Source organism: Pezoporus wallicus, unplaced genomic scaffold (assembly GCF_028554395.1).
Source record: "Pezoporus wallicus isolate ANWC-B61680 ecotype Strahan unplaced genomic scaffold, APGP_CSIRO_Pwel_v1 scaffold_2617, whole genome shotgun sequence".
NCBI lineage: Eukaryota > Metazoa > Chordata > Aves > Psittaciformes > Psittacidae > Pezoporus > Pezoporus wallicus.
In genome coordinates, this window is record NW_026637592.1 from 1393288 (window position 1) to 1413808 (window position 20521).

The 20521-nt window shown below is 36.7% G+C and overlaps 1 protein-coding gene across 4 annotated transcripts in view; it reads left to right on the forward strand.

The window, feature by feature from the left end:
- Nucleotides 1–20521, forward strand: part of USH2A (usherin) — a 372328-nt gene that overhangs the window by 65231 nt on the left and 286576 nt on the right. For all 4 annotated transcript variants that reach the window (XR_008971850.1, XM_057406464.1, XM_057406465.1 and 1 more), the window contains exons 13-17: nt 1631–2272; nt 7883–8066; nt 12585–12748; nt 17000–17158; nt 19945–20439. Coding sequence is in view for 3 of the 4 variants with exons in the window: in XM_057406464.1 (XP_057262447.1) it covers nt 1631–2272; nt 7883–8066; nt 12585–12748; nt 17000–17158; nt 19945–20439 (1644 nt within the window). In the remaining variant the exon portion in view is untranslated. The remainder of the gene's footprint in view (nt 1–1630; nt 2273–7882; nt 8067–12584; nt 12749–16999; nt 17159–19944; nt 20440–20521) is intronic.

Here is a 20521-nt window from a genome sequence, read left to right on the forward strand (position 1 = left end):
CCGCAAACTTCAATAAAAACCTTTCCTCTTTGGATTTCTAAATTGGTTTTTAGAGCAATCTGTCTATTGCCATTTTATCTATTTAAACACACACAATAACAGGAAAATGCAACTATGGAGTGCAGTGTTATGAAACTTGAACTGTTAAGAGTTAACACAACTGTTAAATCTTACTAATGATTCTATCACCAGTAAAATACATTAGCACCAATAATTTTGTTAAAGTAGGTCATTCATCTAGAATAAAAAGGTAGAAGAATGTGAATTAAATGCCAAGCGTGCTAACTCCCCTGTACTTGTTAACATTGAATGTGATGCCCTGTAGGCCTTCCTCCGTATCGTTAGGAATAGATTACCTGTCAGGAATATGTATGGCATATTCAAATAAGCACTGCGCATATTTTTAAAACTGATATGATATGAATCCATGTAGACCAATTTTAATAGTTCAAAATGAGTCATAATTCTTGTTAACAATACAGTTATTTTTAAAATTTGCAGCAATAGTGGTCCTTTTTTATTTTCCTTATTGAAATTAAATGATATGCCTTAGGTGAGTCATTCATCACTGTTAAGGAACTTGTCTTCTGTTGGAGTTTTTTGAGTTTTTATCCATATATATAATGCATTTCCTACCATTTTTAGTTTTATTTTTCGACATACAAGTTGCCAGATGTATTCTTGTATGGTTTTGTATTTTTTCAAATAGTAGCAATGCTTTGGTAGAACATTGTATTTGTATTTTTCTGTATGCAACAATTAAGTGATGGCTTCATAGTGAAGGATTTTCCCATTACAAGGGAAAATACATAGCTGTGAATTTGCATGCTTCTTGTAACAATCTGGTTTGCTTTCTTGTAATGTACGCTTTATAAACTAAAACACAAATACCATCACTTGGGGCAGGGATTAGGCAAGTGATAACTTTGAAAGCAAAGCTAATAAAACTACAGGATGAAGCATGATGAAAACAGTTTAGATTTTAATGTGCTGCGGGAGTTAGCTAAATCATATGTTTAGATAAAAATATTTAATTTTAGATTATGGAAAACATTTTCTGCTTTCAGGATGGGCTAACAATGAACACTAACATAAGTGTAACCAATATTAAAACTGGACTTCAGTGTTAAGTAAATCGTTCATTGTAATTAGTCTAACTTGTGTTGTCCTGGAGTGTATTTAATGTTTTTAATGTAGCATATAAATCTATTATCTGTGCAGATTGAGAGCCTGGTGTAATTCCCTGTGCATTGCATTGCTATGGTATAGGGTGAACACATAAGCATTGATCGTGCAACAGGCGCTGTTCTGGGAGACAAAGAGATTAGTTATGGTTTGTCTTAGAAGTGTTACAAATAATTTCTTGCAGGAGTATCTTAAATTGTATTGAGAAGGTGGCAGAAAAGCATCTCTTCTGAACCAAATTAGAAAAGTAAACAGATTTTGGGGCTGCCACTGTTACACAATTGATTTGTACAGCCCTGTCATTCCTGTTAATTATGCTGGGGAAGAGTATGAAGACTTTTCTTTATCTTATTTTTCCCAAATGAAAGCATACTTATCCCTTTTTAAAAATGGAAATTAATAGCTTTTCAGGTTTTTTTCGTATTAATGCTTTTTCTTTTTCCAGGTCTCAGGTGTGATAGTTGTAACTTTGGATTTAAAGCTCTCAGATATTCTAATGAAGATGGATGTGAGCTTTGTTGGTGCAACAGCCACGGCTCAGTGAACCAATTCTGCAACCCTGTCTCTGGGCAGTGCAATTGTAAAGAACGAGTGAAAGGACTTCACTGTGACACCTGCATGGACAACTTCTATGGGCTTGATGTAACTGGTTGTAAGGCTTGTGAATGTAATGTTGCAGGGTCATTTTCTGGAGCCGTGTGTGATGCAAAGACAGGACAATGTGCATGTAAACCAAATATTGGAGGAAGGCAGTGCAATGAATGCCTTGATGGCTACTACAAAGTACAAGAAAATGATTCCTTTATTTGTCTGCCGTGTAACTGTGATAAGACAGGTACAGTAATTGGCTCTCTGCTTTGTGACAAATCAACAGGACAGTGTCCTTGCAAAGCTGGTGTAACTGGCCTTCAGTGCAGTCAGTGCATGCTTCATATGTACAACCTGAGCATGAGCAACCTCCTTGGCTGCCAGCGTTGTGACTGTGATGCTCTGGGCACATTGGCAGGAACAGTTTGTGACCACATTTCTGGACAGTGTGCCTGTTTGCCTCAGCATCAAGGGAGAAGATGTAATGAGTGTAAACCAGGTAAGGAAATTAGAAGACAATCTACTTGATGTAATAAGTTTTACTGTCTTGGATATCATGATAGTCCCTAGATTTTTTAATATGTGTTTTGACAGCTTCATGTTTGACATGTCTCTGACTTATGTTATTAATTATTTTTCCATTTATTTCTAACTGAGCGAGAAGGAATTACTAATGTTCTGATAGCCATCAGGTATTTATTCTGTTCCCAGGGGTTGTATAATCTGTGTTATTACTGCAGTTTCAACATACCCAAAATAAGGTTAGGTTAGTTCTTCTAGATACAGAGAAAATACAAATAGTCATGGCCTGTTCACTGAAGAAGTGGTAAACTGGTGTAGGCTGATGCAGCTCTCCGCATAACAAAAGCCCTGCATTTGGAAGGCAGAATGCAAGTCCTTCAGGAAGGGCACTTCGTGCAGAAAGCTGAGCATGGCAGGAGGCACAGAGATGGTTGCTTAATCTTGGATGAGGTGGCAGACATGTTACAAGCATTCACTTGCCTTTTTCTGTTGAGGATGTGCTGGCTTTCGCAAGGACTACTTAAGAGTTTGGCCCTACAAGTAGATGATTCTGCAGTTGCCAAGTATCAGTTAATTGTTTTGTACCATATTACTATAAACAGATTAAATGTTCATTATAGCATTGGGAAGCTCTGTAGTTACATTTTAATGTTTTTGTTTTGAAAAGTTGGCAGGTAAAGTGAAACTATAGGTAATATTAAATTATTAGTAATATTAGTAATAATATTCAACTGATAGATTTAGTTCAGTTAAATACATACGCAATTTATTAAAGTAGCAGGTCACATTAAAAGGTACATTACAGCTCCATTGGTTTTAATATGCCATTCAATAATTTGAACAGAGGTTAAAAAAGCTGCTTAACCTCCATTAAGTATTTTTAAAAATCCTTTCATTTATTTTAGGTACACATACTAATAAATAAGGCAGTATTCTGTTTTTCTTAGTTCCTCCTCCAGTGCTATTTGACCTGCTAACCCTCTACAGCAGCCACTTAATCAGAGATCGGCAGAGGAGTGATGTCAAGGCTTCCCGAGTCACTGACCGCCCTTGTCCTTGAGAAAGAAAGGCCAGGGTTTATGCAGAGCTAAATGCTTTAAAAAGGTTTAATTGATAGTGCAAACAGACTGGTTTGTCGTGAAGCTTACATGGCACTCAAAGGAATACTTCCAGAATAGTTCCTGTTAAAAAAAAGAAAAAAATAAAATAATATTTCTAAGTAGTAAGTATAAGCATGTATGTGCTGAAAACTGATCTGTCTTTTGCAGGTGAAAATATAATTCCTTAGCTTTGTAAAAGCATTGTGTTGTTCTTAGTGTAACACAGCAAATTCTCACTGACATCTTAGTGTTGATTCCAATGTGAGCTCATTTAGGCACATAATATATATAACTTTTATATAAATGTTTTTTGTTAGTATATTCCAGAGGAGAGTTTTCTATAAAACAGGATAAGTATAATATAACCTGCTAGTAATACTGGCATGAAGTTGTAGAAGCATGGAAGAGTTTCATTTTTTTCAAGTACTCTAAACATATCATAGAATCATAGTGTCATAGAATCATAATATCATAAAATGGTTAGGGTTGGAAAGGATCTTAAGATCATCTAGTTGTCCTGCCTTGGGACAAAGTTAAGTAAACATACTCTAAATATGTAGCAAACACAACCTAACTAAAAGTACACACATTAATTACACGTGAATTAATTATCTAAAACTGGCAGCCCTAAAAACATACCAAGGACCTCAGTAATGTGCTATTGTGGCTTATCTTCTGTGTGATTTGCTAAAATATGAGGTTTCCAAAAGTTACCAAAATCTTACGGCAGGAGGATTTGCCAATGGAGAAAAAGTCAAACTGGATGTAACTGGGAAGTTATTTTATCATGAGATTTTATTAAACCAAACCAAGAAAACAAGACAAAGCACAAGAGCGCTCTCCAGAGCACTCAGCAATGTGTTTCACCTCTTGATGTGTTTCACGTTTGTGTCCATTGACTTGTTATCTTCCTCTTTGTTCTTATACAAGTAACGGTTTTGGTAATTTTCCTTATATTTAATTTGGTTTTTACACTAACTGTGTATGCAAAGAGAGGAACACTTTATTCTAACGTTAAACCAAATGAAAAGTCAGTTTTACCTTGTACATAAACTTGCTTTTGAGATGTCCTAGGTTGCAGTGGTAGAAACTGGATCTTTCCAGCCCCTATATAGTTGTGGACAGTTTGTCCCTGCCTCACTCCAAATGGGATTTGTGTCATACAAATATTATTTGACACAGGTCTGGGATCCTATTATGAGAGCAGTAAAGCTGTAAACACAGCCCCCCCCCCCCCCCCCCCCAAAAAAAAAAAAAAAAAAAGAAAAAAAAAGGCATTTATTTGGTAGACTCTTTACTCAGTGACCAGTGCTTTTCATGGAGTGGTACACGGTATGGAAGAGCTGTAAACCAGCCTGTAAGATGTGTGCCTGGGTACCAACACTGCATTTTTGTGTAGGAACTATCTATCTGTCTTTCTTCTTGGCCAGAAAAATGTGAGGTATCAGTGCAGGTAGCTGTGCATTTCGAAGGCATGGTATGGTTAAGAAATGGTCATTATTGCCATAGCTGGTAAGCATGTCAAAATGCAAAGGAGTTGTTAGTGTGTTCTTTTTCCATGAGCTATACAGTGGGATAACTAGTGCAATAAGAAGAGGAAGCTGAATGCTTTGCTATGACTTTCATTCTTCCTTTTGAAGAGCATGTTTGATTGACAAATGTGATCAGTTACGGTTGATTTGGGAAAAAAAATGTGAAGAAAGAATAAGCATAATGCTAGTTATATACGTAGATCTTGAAGAGATTTGCAGTGGCTGTCTTAAAATTGGAAATTGACTCTATTATACAACAGTGGATCATTCATAAAGCAGCTTTTATGAGCCCTTCTAACCTTGCTGTAAATTAAGCTTACATTAAGTTCTTTCTTACTCTTTCCTGCCAAATTCTAGGTGGTGGAAGTAAATAATAATAATGGTTATGACAAACAGTATGTATTTTTAGTCCTGTGTCTCTTCTCTTTTTTGCTTCTGTTTAATCGTGTTAATTTACTTATTAATTAGTTGGGGGAATGACTTTCTCTGATTTTGCTATATGTCACTTTAACTTCCACTCTTACTTGCTTCTTATAGAGAAAAAAAACCCTTATAATTTGTGATATTATCCAGAAACTTAAACTTTTAGAGCATTTCTAAAAGATTATTACCAAAACCTATCATACCAAATCCTTCACTGCTCTACGGTGATTTAGGTAGCATATTAGGAAAGCCAGGATGTTTAACATTAAGGTATAGATTCTTTATAATTATGAATTTCACTGCTATGACAAAAATATGTATATATGCTATAGTGATCTATCCTGCTCAGCTAAAATTAATTTATTTTCTAGAGATGTGCTTATTTCCAACTGTAGTATTTTCTTAGACATTAATTTTATTCAGAATTTCAACTGGACCTGGATCTGTTTTAGGCTAAGTGCTTATCATTTACTGCAACTATAAACTGGGTCCTGAAGAAGTGCTTTGACCTTCTGCAGGAGTCCAGGCTTAAACTTGTTTCCTATCTTCCTGTTACGTTGAGTGGAGTCATTAATTGTGCTCAAGAGTGACATTGCTGGGAAATGGTCTCTTCTAGTTATGCACAGGATGGGCACTGTAGTGCTCAGACAACTGCAGTATGAGATAATACATGCTGCCTCACTAATAACTTCAAGCTATTCAGTCTCTGTGGTGGCTCAGTCCGGGGCCCCCCTGGAATAAAGTGCCAACAGCATGTTTTTTTATGATGCGAATGTATGTTAGCTGGAGACTGATATCACTTCCCTGTCCACTTGAGATTTATCTCACTGAGGACCAGAGGCTAAACTTGAACAAAGATTTGAGCAGTAAAATTCTAATGCTTTCAGTTTGTTTAGTTCCTTTGTTATTTGAATATGAGCTCACAGTGCAACACTGCTGCAGAGACAGAGAATACCACCCTAGGGGTGTATATATAAAGCTATCTCTTGTAAGACAAAATAAATAATAAGGCCTTGGGTGATATGTTGCAATACAATTTCGGGCTCTTTATTGTAAAGCAGGACATCAGGAAGTTATTGGACAGCAAAAGTATTCAAGTAACTGACTAAGGAGATACTGATTGAACTTTATCTGGAGAGAGAAGGAAAGTGTGTGAGGAGTCTGTGTTGCAAATACTGCATATTTGAGTAATGTGGAGAGTCTTCTATTGAAGTTGTGCAATAATAATTAGTAGTAGCCAGCTGATGGAAAATCCTATCAATCTTAGGATTGGTGGTCAAAGATACCTACTTGCTAGTGCCAGTTAATGCTGTGTCACCACCACCATTTGCAGATCTGTCATATGTTGCCACATTTTCAATGAACTGTAGCACTCAAAAGCAAAAAAAAAAAAAAAAGCAGAGCAATTTGTGTGAAAAAACTCAGTTTAATATCTATTAATAATTGCATAAAACCAGAAAATAATTTTGGAAAATGTTGTTTCTTAGTGGTGGTCTTACTCAAATTGTCTTCTAATCAGACATAGAAATAATTAAGAATGGAGTAAGTAAAATAGAAAAATAGATTATGGTGGTACAGTGTCATTAAAAGCATGTGTGTAAAACCTCTGTTGTTTGGAATTTCAGGTGAGGCTGTGAATAATGGGTAAGTTCTTCAACGACCAGATTAGAGATGTATAAGCTCTATCTAACAGTATTTATCAGTAATGTGTTGGAGACTTGCATAGATAAAGATTGCTTGTGAGGGCAACAGGATGAAAGATAGTGTGGCGGACGCATACCAAATATACTGTGGAGAAGGTGAACACTCCAGTTTATAATTGGAAACGATACAGGAGCAGAATAGGGTTCAGAATGAAAGCTTTTTAATAGTAGAGAAGTAACTTTTTTCATCAATTCATTAGTATCTGAAAAATTGGTTGTGTAGGTTGTAAGTTCTGTGTTGAGGAGGAGGAAAATATAAATTTTACGTAGACCTGGGAATGCTTACCTAATGTATTTTTCCTAAAGAATCATTATGTTTCAGGGATTAAGCCAGCCACTGGTTCAGAAAGATTAAGAGATTGTATTTTAAGAAAATATGGGCATTTAGTGTGTTTTGCTGCTGGCCATTTTCAGAGATGAGATCCCAGACTCGAAGGGACAAATGTCTGTTCTCATATGTTATTTTTTATGTTTCTACTGCTTGTGGTGCATTCCTTATTACTTCTTACATCCTTGGCTCTTTACTTTCCCCACAGACACGTTAATGTATTCCCCCTATTTTGCATTTGCTCTGTTTAAAATAAAGTCTGAAGAGAGAGAATAAAAAAATCACAGCTGGCAACTGAAACATGAATAATAGCTTTACAAAGTGCCAATGAGAAGAGTTGGAAGCTCAGCTGTGCAGGAGGACTGTATTGCTTTATTTGAGTTGATGTGTGTGTTACGTAAGGTTTGATTCTGTTATTTCATCCCCTACTATGCACATATTCATAATAATCTTAGTGCATTCACTTTTTGTATAATTTCTCACAACCCCCTTTCTTTCCAGGTTTTTATTTTTCTTCATCCAGTGTCACTGGCTGTCTGCCATGCCTGTGCCACACAGCTGGTTCAGTGAATCAGGTCTGTGATAAACTAACTGGCCAGTGCATTTGCCAAGATGCTTCTGTAACAGGACAGACATGTGAGCGTTGCAAAGAACTGTATTTTGGATTTGACTCTGTCACAGGGAGGTGAGTGTTTCTTTGTTAAAGAGGTGCATATAGCATCCTCAGTACCTTTTTCTCATAGCTCATTGGAAAGTTTATTGACAATAAGAAGGTGTGCTCCAGTTACATTAATCCTTCTCTGAATTCATCTGTGCACTCTGATTTACATGTGATACTTTACACAACCTGTACTCCCAGGAGCTGAAGGAAATGGAAGTTTTGCCACAGCTTGAAGCAGAAATAACATGAAAGCTGTATAATGCTAATGCTATCTAATGTCATAATTATTTGGTAACTCTCTACATTTCACCTCTATCTTCAATAAGATGTGATGGTTTCTGAGGTGTTACTCATTGACTATTAAAACACAGGTAATGTGCCATTCTTATAACCAGTGAATGCTTTTAAAGATCTCAGATATTTTAATGGGGAAAAAGAGGTAGAAATAAAAAATACAGATATCCCTGTCTTTCCAGATTTTGTTTAGCAGCAGCAGTAGAAATACAGCACCTGTCCTCTTAAAAATCTGTTTTTCTGAAGCAGTGTTTTCTTTTTCAGCATTTAGTTATCTGCCACAGGGTAAATTGTTTATCTAATGTAGCCTGGGGGAGGGGGAGTCTGGGTACGCTGAAATTTTATGGATATATTCCCTGGAATGTAAGGGGAAAACATATCTGTAGGTAGTGCATTTTTATTCCAACTGTTGCTCAATCTTTCTTTTCCAGGATCATCATCTTGCTTATCCACACAATCTCAATTTCCTTTTAAATATTGTCCTGAAAGATTGAGCAGCTGTAATGTTAATTGTATTTTAATGCAGTCTGAGTGTTAAATTATATTTAGTATTTTTGCCTTTAAAAACCATAACCAAACAAAACCACAGGCAGAAGCAACATCTATACAATGTGTACAACATTCTCCTTCCCTGAGCTCCTTTTGCCCCAGCTAGTGTGGGGCAGACATGCTTTTAGGCAGGTATTGTAAGTGTTGTCTTGCATATATTTGACATTATTTTGCAGGTTTTTCACTTTAACTTTTATGTTACTAGCACTTATTTGGAGATTTTTGGAATTAATTTTTTACTGTTGTGGGTCACAGAGGCATCTGCTAATGGCTATAAAGTAATCTGTGGGAATAAGGACTTCCTATTTTCACTTCCTGTCACTTCTAATGGTGAGGAATAAAATGTGTGTAATACTAAAGCTCCCTTTTAAATATATTTTCCTTATTGTTAATGATCACTTTTTTCTTAGGTACTTGAAAGAGAAGTTTTTTTAGGAGATAATGGAGAGGTTTGTGTCTATGTTAAGCAATAGCTTTCCTCAACTAGATATTTGCCTTCAATTACCTGCATTTTGAGCTGTCTTCTGAAACTCAAACTGTGGATATAACTAGAATTACCTAGATCCAGATCTGGTTGTAAAGATAGAAAGTTTTTACAGTTGTGGAACTTGAATCAGAGTTGGCTTTAATGCTTTAATACTACTTAATCCTCATGACAGGATTGAAGACTTGCTCTGGTAGTAAATTAACATAATTAACTTGTGTTGCATATGCTTGGCTTCCTTTTGGTTATCATCTACTTGCAGTGTACCTCATTCCTTGGGCAGAAACGTTTGCCCACTGAAAATGATAATCAAAGTCTATTTGTTAATCTATTTTAATCCATTTATTTAACTGTTAATATCTTCTTAAAAGAGTAATATGCTTTTTCTTTCTCCATAAAGTTGCAAAGTCATTTAAACCATCCTTGCTCTAAGTGTCTTCTACAGATGTGGTTACAGAAAGAAAAGGATATGAGCTATCTGTAGTGGCAAAGGCGTTATCTGCCTTAGCACAATAGCAGAAAAGAAGCAAAAGTTGTGATACACAGACCATGGGGCTTTAAAATTCTCCCACCCTAAGGAATGTAAATGTGAGGTGATTTATTTTGTGGTATTTTTGAGATAACACAGGAACTCCACGTTTTAATGCATTTCAGCTTATGAAGCAGGAAAATTTCTTCAGCAATTAAAGAATTAGTTCTTGCAGAAGTGTGAACAGATCTGTAATGGTTGTAGGCATTGGTACACATTTGAAGTGCTTTACCTCTGTATTGTTTACTATAATGAACTGGTCGATGAACATCACAAATTGTTTATCTATATATATATATCTTGACAGATTACTGTTTATGAAATCCATTTAGCAAGTGAGGTTTTCCCATAAGGATGAAAAATGAAGATTTTAAACAGATTGCTGGAGAGGCTCTAACTGCACCTAGAGAGTCAATGTAATAAAGGTTTCTCTATATTAATATTACAAAACCCATTTATCCTCACAAAATCAATATTGCAATTCATCTTGAAGAGACATTTCTCTTTCCATGTTTTAAAAGTCTGTTTTCCTTGATTATATATAATTCTGTTTTAATAGAACTCAAATCTATTTGATAGAACTCAAGCCTATTTGACTCGGACAATCTTGAAGAAGTCCCATTTAGTAATAATTCTGAAAATATTTCTTACATGATTCAAAGTTTAAAAGAATTAGTTATTTCTTTTTTTAAGATCCTTAATTGGCTAAATCCTTAATCCAGACTGCAAAGTATGAACTGTGCATAGCAACAGATCTGGTTCTGGTGTTCTGCAGTTTAAGAAAATGATGCATGTGATTACACAACCATAATGTGTAATCCTGCTGAGCTGAATATGGTGACATGCATGCTGCTATGTACAGGATCTGGAGCCCAGTTCAGTGTAGGTGGACGTAAGGACCCTACACTTACCGTAGAATTTCTGCAGCAAGCAGAAAGCAGCAGCCCCACCCTGCCAGGCACTGAAAACTATTACTGTGGCTGTACGTGTGTGTGAGTTTGATTGTCTCATGAGTGAATGATAATGAAAACTGGAATACTCAGGGGACCCTTATTCCGAAGAGGTGAGGTAATATACAGAAGCAGTAAGAGCAGGTTGTCTTTTACTATGTATCTATTGAGACGCTTTTGTTAACTACCCCCCCCATGCATTAAATTATCATCACACAATGAAATTATGAAATAATAAAGTGCTCTCTCACTGAGCAAATAATCCTGTCTTTGTTTTTTCTGTAACTAAACTGTTTCTTTTTTTCAGTCATAACGTTTATATAGTCTAAATAAAATCTCTCTTTGAAGGGGGATTTGAATGCCCTATCTACAGATGAAAAGACTTACTACAGTTTGAAAAAATTGCCCTTTTCTCCTGACTGTAAAAGAGAGCAAACTACAATATAGTGTTTTCCAAGACAGAATGTATTTTATTTATTCCCAAAAGGATATTAGTCCATAAAACAAATTTGCAGCTTATTTTGGAGCTTTAGCTTTTACCAGCCTTTTTAAGGGTGTTGAATGATTCCCCAGGAGATCACACCGCACGAGGTGCTGTGGAGTAAAGGAACTCTAATACAGAGAGCTCTGTGATGGGCAGAAAATGTATGTGAAAATTTTCTTAAACCTGTTTAAAAATCTGTCACATTTAGTGTCTATTTCAGTGATTATTGACCTGAATTTTAGTGTCCTAATGTGAAAACAGTTTCAACCCTCCTTTGCCTTAAAAAGCCATTAACCATAACTGAACTCACTTTTATCTCTGCCTTCATATAGAGAAGAGTTAGATTAAGGTGATAGTGATGACTGTGAAAACAGCAATGTGACTTGTGTAAAGGCATCACCGCTTAGTTCCTTAGATCTGATGAAACTGGACAAGGAAAGATTAGACAAGTAAAAATAACAAGTTTTTTTAAGTCTTAGGGTTAGGAGAGCAAAGGGAACATGGCATGACTCTCTCCCTCTTGTGCTTCTTCAAGGTCTTTTTGCTGTTTCATCATCTTGTGTCCTAGCATCTGGAGTAAGTTAAGATTCTCTCAAGGCTGACGCTGCTTATGCCTGAGAATTGGACTTTTCCAACTCAGGGCAAGGAAAATGAAGTGTAGATATCCCCGTATGTTTTAGCTGCACCATACAGTCTCAGGTTTTCCCCAGTCCATGTTATTTCAAAACTATCCTTAATGTGCAGCAATTGAAATATAATGCAATTAGGATCTAAAGCGCAAAGTTTTATTTGCCATTGTTGACTTTCTGTTATGGCAAATAACAGCAGTCTGTTTTGCAGTAGGTAGCATAACAATGTTTGCAGTAAGGAAAAAATTGCGTAACTTCTGAGATGCTCTGAGCCTTTGAATAGTTGCATAATCTGATATTAGTATCCCTGCTATAAATGAATGTCAGTGGGGAAAATAGTATATCAAATGAAAACCAAGGTGATCACGAGAGAAGTTAATTGTGTGTTAAATTTTATTCTGTCATTGAGATGTCAATGTTTATTTTTTTAGAATGCAGGCAGCATTTTGGTAAGATTTACTTTTTTTCACCAGACTAACCGGTTTTCTCCTGTGTCTCAAGCTCCTGAACTGTTGATGATTCTTTAATTATGTTACCCAAGGATCCTTTAAACCAAACCCTACTGTGCTTAACTGCAGTGTTAATGTGTTTTGATCATTTTCTTGCTTTGTTTTTGTTTGTAGATGTCAGCACTGTAATTGTCATCCTGCAGGAGCCATTAGTGGAACTTGTCATCTTGTTACTGGACAGTGTTTTTGTAAACAATTTGTAACTGGCTTGAAATGTGACAACTGTGTTCCGGATGCTAGTAATTTGGATGTCCACAACTTATTTGGCTGCAGTAAGAGTAAGTGGATGTTAGGTCTTAAAGGCATGTCTTTCAGATTAGTGTTTTGTTTTTGTTGATTTACTGAGTTTTAAATTAGGTCAGCCTAATGTTATCTGTTCTCTGAAGTTTGGGTGATTTTCACTGTGAGTACCTCAGGAGTGTTTTCTAGAGAGAGATGCACAGAATGCTTCCTGTCATACACACAGCTTATGCTTGCAGTCCTACCTGGTGAGAAATAATGGCCCATAGTTCCCTTGCACTTCCCACTATGTTCTTTGGAGTGACCAATGCAGAGTTCACCTTTTAGTCACACAAATGCAATACTATTTGTACAACTTCCAGCTTAGCCCACTTTCCTGCCATTAACAGGAAGCAGGAGATCTGCTTTCAGGTGGTCTGAAGAACAGAAGGTCTGTTCAAGACCTGCTCCTTGTGATTAATTCAGAATCTGCTCAGTGCAATGTAGCCTTTCCCCGCTGGAGGCTGCTTTTTCAGTTGCTTTGGGAAAATATGCAGTGTGGTTTAAGAGAGTGTCATAAATCTGCATGTGTGAGGTGGGCCTAATGCTATGCTGAGGGTCATATCAAGAATTGTAAAGAAACACATTGCAATGGAATATCTGCATTTCTGTCCTTGCAGTGAGTCTGGATCTGAAGAGAGAGCGCAGTTTCAGCCTTTGTGTCATAATTAGTCAGAATTAAATGTTCAGATTTACTCAGCAGTGCAAAGCTGGCAGGGATTTTAAAGGAGAGGAAAAATATATATAGTAAGAAAATTGAATTATCAAGTTGTCTTCAGGTCGATGTTCAGAAACAGGCTTTGAGGACATCATACCATGCAATGTAAATGAGGTGTTCTTCAGATGCTAAGTAGTTATTTCTGTCAGCAGGCCTAATTAGTAATGGCCACACCGATCCTACTGTGAGACTTAGGTAGCCATGTATAATGCAACAACAGGGTTAGACATTCCCAAGTAATCTCTGAAGTATGTTTCTAGATCCTCCTTCAACAGATTATTTTTTATGCGTATTCTGTGTAGGTATTTGTGTGACATTCATCATTGTGATGTGCACTCTATTGACTTGCAAGCATGTACATACACACACAAAGAGTTTACAAGGACAGACAGCTTCAGTCTGGAATAGAATCCCTTTGATTTCAATTTGTATTTCACTGAAAATCAGTTTAAATTCCAAATAATATGCATTGTGGAATGCACAGTGCCAGAAATGCGATAGAAGGAAGAGACTGATTTGTTTCCAAAGATACTTATTTTTTTTAAGTGGTCAGATACAGTTTGGTTTTGTTTTTCCCCATACTCTTCTGTAGAAAGTATAGTATCTATTCATTGTGCAGATAGTCGATTGGCTTGTTGTTTCTTTAAAAAATGTAGGATGTTTCAATTGAATATATAATAATACATGGCGTTTTTATGATGCTTTCATCTTGAAAGTGCTTTGCAAACATAAACCAACCTACTTATTTATGTTGGGATATACATTGGATAAAGGTCAATGGCAATTCAACTATAAAATTGATTAATAATAATATGACACAGATAAATAATACCATAGATAGTAGTTGAAAAAAATACATCAGGCATTATTTGAAATGACAAGCAGAGTCCTCTTCTGGACATAAGTGATATCGCAATTGCAGTCCTTTGGTTGTTCATACCAAAATATTTTAACTTGTTGCACAGATATACAGCTTTTCCTGGCTTGGTAGTTATAGCTGTTTTCATTGCAGAATAGTATTTTGTTGACTCAGACCATTACTCATTATAAGTCTTTGCAGAGGGAAGCAAACATAAGTTGCTGTCACCGTTCAACTGACATTCTTTTAGGAAAAGATCTGGTTTTGGTTTTTTTTTGTTTTTTTTCTGCCTAACAATATCTTGGATGTTCCATTAAAAAAACATGAAATAAAATACTTTGCTTACACATCCACAGTGCAGACCAGCAGACACATAGGAGTAATATGCAGTAGTATGAGACTGAGAATGAAGAAGGAAGGTTATGCTGATAAATTTCTGTGATTGCTCAGGTCTTGTGAGCATGTATTGCATGGAGAGAAACTTTCCAAAATGTAAAAGGGATTTAGGAGCATTTATCTCTTCTGGATTCTTTACTCTTGTATATGCTTTACTCCTGTAGGTACTTAAGCGTACATTCACTTCCTAACTCAGCTGAACAAAACCCCTCTAGACTGGCAGCAAAGCAACCTCTGCTTTCTAGTGGGAGATGGTGACTGTTCTGTTGAATGCAATGAATTCTAGAAATATATTCTGCTGTGTCTTGGCTGAGAGACTGCAGTAGAAGCAGGGCTTTTCATTATCTTACTCTAAATAAAAAACTTCAACTCACTTTTTAGGTTTGTATTAAGACCCTGTATGTTTAAAAAGCCACTGATGTTGGCCTAAGTCTCCACATCCATCACTTGTGTGGCTTGAGGTGCTCATGTTGTTTTCTGTCTGCAACTTCACTCTTTGCTTCTTGTCTGCTATTAGCTGGGCCAAACAGATTTTGATAATTAACTTTTGGCAAATAGTGTGTATTAAGCAAATATCCATGTTATGAGGATGATGATAGTTTATAAACAGGAGAGAAGATGAATGAAACCCACATGTTTCTAATGTTGATATTTTTGTGTATGTGAGGAAGAAAACATAAGGAAGAAATGCTCATGTATGCAGGAATGTAAGAATGCTTGCATATGTATGAATGTAAGGAAGAAAAGCTTATTGGGTGGTTCTGGATCCAGCTCCTGGTAGCTTACTTTACATGCTGATTTCTGTGCTGCCCTATTCTCATTCTCAGACCAAAATGTTTTCCTCTAAATCCACACTATAGAATCATAAATTCATTTAGGTTGGAAAAGATCTTTAAGATCATTGAGTCCACCCATAAAACAGTCCACCCATAAAACGTGCATGTCCTTGTATATGTGTATATTTATGCATGTAAAGTTTAATTACTGAATGATAGCCATTATCTTAGACTGGACCATGATCATACAGTTGGAATATGAAAGAGACACAGGAAAGGCTTTGCTCTTTCTGAAAATGTGAGACTTTTGGCTTGTGAGACAGAGGTTTGTTTTTCTTTTCACTGATACCAGAGCAATTAAGTAGCACATTTTCCAAAGTTAATGGAGGTGATAGCAGAGTAGTATTTTGGTAAATAAGAACCTGAAGCTGGTTTCTTAAAATGTTAGCTACCTTGCTGTCATTGATTTAAATTTCACTGGAAACAAATGGGAGTGAATTGTCTAAATAACTTCAAAAATTTGCCTCATTTTTTTTTGTCATTTGATTAAGCAGGCTTAGTGTAGCACTTCAGTAAAATCTGTAGTTAGTTGGACTTTCCATTTCTATTTTATTAGATGAAGTTATTCCTGGCCTGTGAGAAAATGGAATGAATCCTCTAAAACAATAAATTACATGTTTATATTTGAAATATAGACTTCAATAATGTGACCAGATAGACATGTTCCCATTCTATAGAGGTCTTGAAATATATTAAAAAGAAAAAAAGTTTTTGGAAAACTGTGTTGTACTTGCTTTGGGGGGAGAAGGATTAAGTTTATCTGTCATTTGTTGAAATGTGTAAATTTGATGTTGTTGTGGTTCAAATCCAGCTGTTATCTAAGTGTAGAATGCAGCTGCTTGCTCACTCTCCCCTCCCTGAGTAGGACTAGGAGGCGAATCAAGGTAAAACCCCATGGGTTGAGTTAAAAAAGTTTAACTGAAATAAAATAAAATATAACAGTAACAATATAAAAATAATAATAATAGGAAATAGAAAAAGGAATGACCACACACTCTACCCCTCCAAAAAAAACCCAAAACAACCCTGAAGAAAACCAAACCAGCATACCTGGTAATTTATTATACAGTGGGGCCTCGTCAATATGTTACCTCCTCCTCTGGTGACGTTCTGAAGTCTTTGCCTTGTGGCCAGTCCATGATCACTTCCAAGATTCCTGGATGACTGGGATTTCCTGTTTGAGCCTGTTGTGTGATTAATGCATCACACTTACTCCACGTAGCATCAGTTACATGTGTAGAGGAGATTCTCCCTTTGAACCTCCAGCCCAGCATGGGCAACAGGGATGCCAGGAGGAGCTGTGCTTCAGTGCCAATCACTTCTGAAGCAGCTCAGACCTCTTCATAGGCTGCCAGTATCTCTTTCTGTGATTTGTGATTACCTTCATTTTTACGTCCTTCTTTTTCTGGTGTGGTGTTTTCTTTTTTTTTTTTTTTTTTAGCTCCATTCCAACAACCTCCTCCCACAGGAGAAGTTCTCAATTCCTCTGTCATCAGTCTTTTGTGGAGTCCCCCTGACTCACCAAATTCTAACAGGCTTACCTACCATCTGTATAGGGATGAGGCTGAAATTTATACAACTGAAGACTACTACCCTTACAGTAAGTATTTATAGTAACACATCAAAGAATTTGTGGATTTGTGTGCACATAGCTATGTATATGTGCATTTTTTCCTAAAGATTTCTCATTTGTTATTATTATTCTATGTTTTTGAATGCATAGTTTTTTTTTTCCCTTAGTGAGTTCCTGTTCTGTGTTATTAATTTTCCTTGAAAGAAATTAATACCCCAGTCTAAAATATGGCAAACTGAGTGATCCAAAATGGCTTACATTTTTTTACTTTTTTAATCTGAAACACTTTAGAATTGACTCACCAGAAGCATTCTCTCCAAATTTCTCCAGAATCTAATAGAAGCATAAAGTCCCAGATAAAGAATTAGAGTGAATGGAAGAGACCATAATGTGCTTAAACTCTTTTTTTTTTTCATCCTCACAGTTTTAAACTGTTAACAGATTAGGAAAGTGCCTCTAAGTTTTAGCACCTTCTGTTAAGTGGAGCTCCTGATTTGCCTCCAGCAGCACCACATCTGTCATGCTGAGGCTTGCAAAGGGATCCTCAGAAGGCAGTCCTCAAGGATTCAACACTGTCCTAGCTGGAAAGGCATTTTGTGCTACTATTGATCCTCTTATCAAAGTGTTTTGTTTTGGTTTTGTTGTTTTTTTGGTTTGGGTTTTTTTTTCTTTTCCCTTTTTTAAGGCTATAGATGTGCTTTAATGGTACTAAGGTTTGATTTCTGTTGTAGCAGCTTCTTTAGCTTGTTGCATTTTCATCTCAATGCAGCATTAGTATTTTTCGGAAGTTGAGTCTTTCTAATTATCGGCATTTACCCTGGAGGGAAATCAAAAAGACCTTTTATTCAGTGGGAACACAGATCCTTGGAATGCACCTTGTATTTTTACAATTTGGTGCATCCTGCTGTGTTACAGTTGATTACTCTGTGCCTTATGCTGTGAATTTGGACACTGCTGTGTATACCGTGAAGAAAGGTATGCGACCCGTGTAAGCACGGAATTAAGTGAGGGGAGAGAAATAAACGTTCAAAGAAATTTGGAGGGGTGATAGAAAACATTCCAATTCCACAATTTGGTTTCAAAGCTTAACTTTAATAAAAATAAGAATTAACGTTGTAGAGCGTAAAAATGTCTGATTGTGTTTAGCTGGCCAACAAGCCATTAATATGTTTCTGTTTAACAAAACTTTGTACAAACATAGATTTTGTTTCAAAAGACATTTCTGATACTTCCTGGCAATCCCCCTACTTAATGATGTGAAGTCATCTGCTGGCATTTGAATATCGAGAATATGTTGCTTATCCTGTAAGAACTTTCAATAAGGTTTCTTAACTTGGTATAGTGTGGAATTTGGAAGGCTTATAATTCACTACTGACTGAACCTTCTCATGTTCATGGTGCTGGTTACTTTTCTGGCAGATGATACCAGCATTCTGGGTGATCTGCCTCTTCTCATGTCTGTATTTGAAAAGTAACATGCTTGCAGTCAACATTAGACCTGGGGCCTTTGAGTCTGGGTTGGCCTTAATCCATAGAGTCCTGGCCCATTACAGAGGCTCTTTCTGGGGGATGGGTTGGTTGTAGAGCATGTAGAGGTGGTATTGGTGCAGTTGTCTCTCCAGTAGGTGTGAATTCTGGAGTTGGTAGCTGGGTAGGCAGGCAGTTATAGAGCTGGTTCTAGGGAACCTCATGGTTCTAGATCAAGGCTGCTGGTTCTGAGGCAGGGAGGTCCTAGAATCTAGTTCAGGGAGTGCTCCTGTTTCATCATGTCACAAGGAATTCTGATACTTGCAGGTGCTGATAGCAGCCTCACTGGGTTTTTTTCTTTCTTATTTTCTTCTCTTTTCCTTTAAGTTGAAGGCATATAGGATGGGAATCTGATCATCCCATAAAGTGTAGCTCTCCCAGGTTTCTGTAGCACTGACTCACGCTGCCTCTGTGGCCATTCTTTTCTCTGGCCATAAAAGAGGGAACTGGACACGTGTCAGGCTCTTACTTGCCTTTATAGCAACTGCTGGTCACGCTCCTGCTCCCAGGGTTCTGGCCAGCCTGTCCAAGACTTAATACTCGTCGCATTGGCTTTGGTACCCACGTGTGTGCCCAGAAGCACTTCAGCCGGGGCAGCTGTGTCAATGCAGCTATAGCTACAAAGCTATCTAGAGTAATGGAAAGTAGGGGGTGAAGAAGGTAAAGTAAACCTTGGATATACATTTTTAATAATTATTTCATATTTTGTCCAAGATCAGATGCTTTAAAATGAACTATTAAGCACCATTTTAGAAGTGAAAGCACAGAAAGATGAAATATTTGGTCTTACAGTACAAAATGAATAAAAAACAAAGATACAAAACCTGTCAGAATGATTTTGTTCGATTTTTTCTAAATCAGACCCTCTAAGCTGGTGGTGATTTACATTTGAAAGAATTATTTCAAGAGAGGAATAAGAGGATGATTGTATTAATCTTGCTCATGATTGAAGCATGAACTAGGAGAAATTCAGTGGAAAAATAATTTCTTTAGTGATGCCAATATGCTGTGGAAGATAATAAATGGAAAAAGGGTGGGGAGCTTCCCTGTTTAAAAAAAAAAAAAGAAGAATTGAGAAGTTACTATGTTCATAATGATCTCAAGAAGATCATAGAACTAGATGATCTTAAGGTCTTTCCAACCCTAACCATTCTGTGATTTTATGCAAGGAGACATAGCTTACTTCTTGGTTTAGGGCTGCATATTAGGTATGCATATAGGTATGCATATTAGGATTATTTTTAATGTGTTACTCATACAATTTTCTTCTCTCCTGTTTGCTTTAGGTGTTCAGACCTTCACTGATACCATGTTGTCTCCATACACCTTCTATTCTTATTACATCCACGTCAACAATGTTCATGGTTTTACAAGAAGTGTCTCAGTGACATACAGAACAAAATCTGGGATACCTGTGGGAAGCTTGCATTTAAATCCCTTCTTTCCTGTTAATGACCACTCTGTTTTACTTCACTGGACAAGCCTCTCCAATTCCTCTGGGCCCATAGAGAAATACATTTTGACATGTACTGGATTTGTTGATCTCCAACCTTGCGGTCAGTATGAAGGCTTAGAAACTTCAGCAATTATTGGGAATCTCATTCCATTTACAAAGTATGTCTTTTCTGTGCAAGCTTGTACTAGTGGAGGCTGCTTAAAGAGCCAGCCAGTAACAGTAATTACTGCACAAGCTCCTCCAGAAGGGCTGCACCCCCCACTGATAGAAACCATCAGCTCTACAGAACTGGCTGTGGAATGGTCACCACCTGAGAAACCAAATGGTAAGATGTTGTATTTACTTCCGTAAGTCAAAGATTTTTGCAAAGAAAAATGAGCATTTTCTCAAATCTGATTAGGATCTCC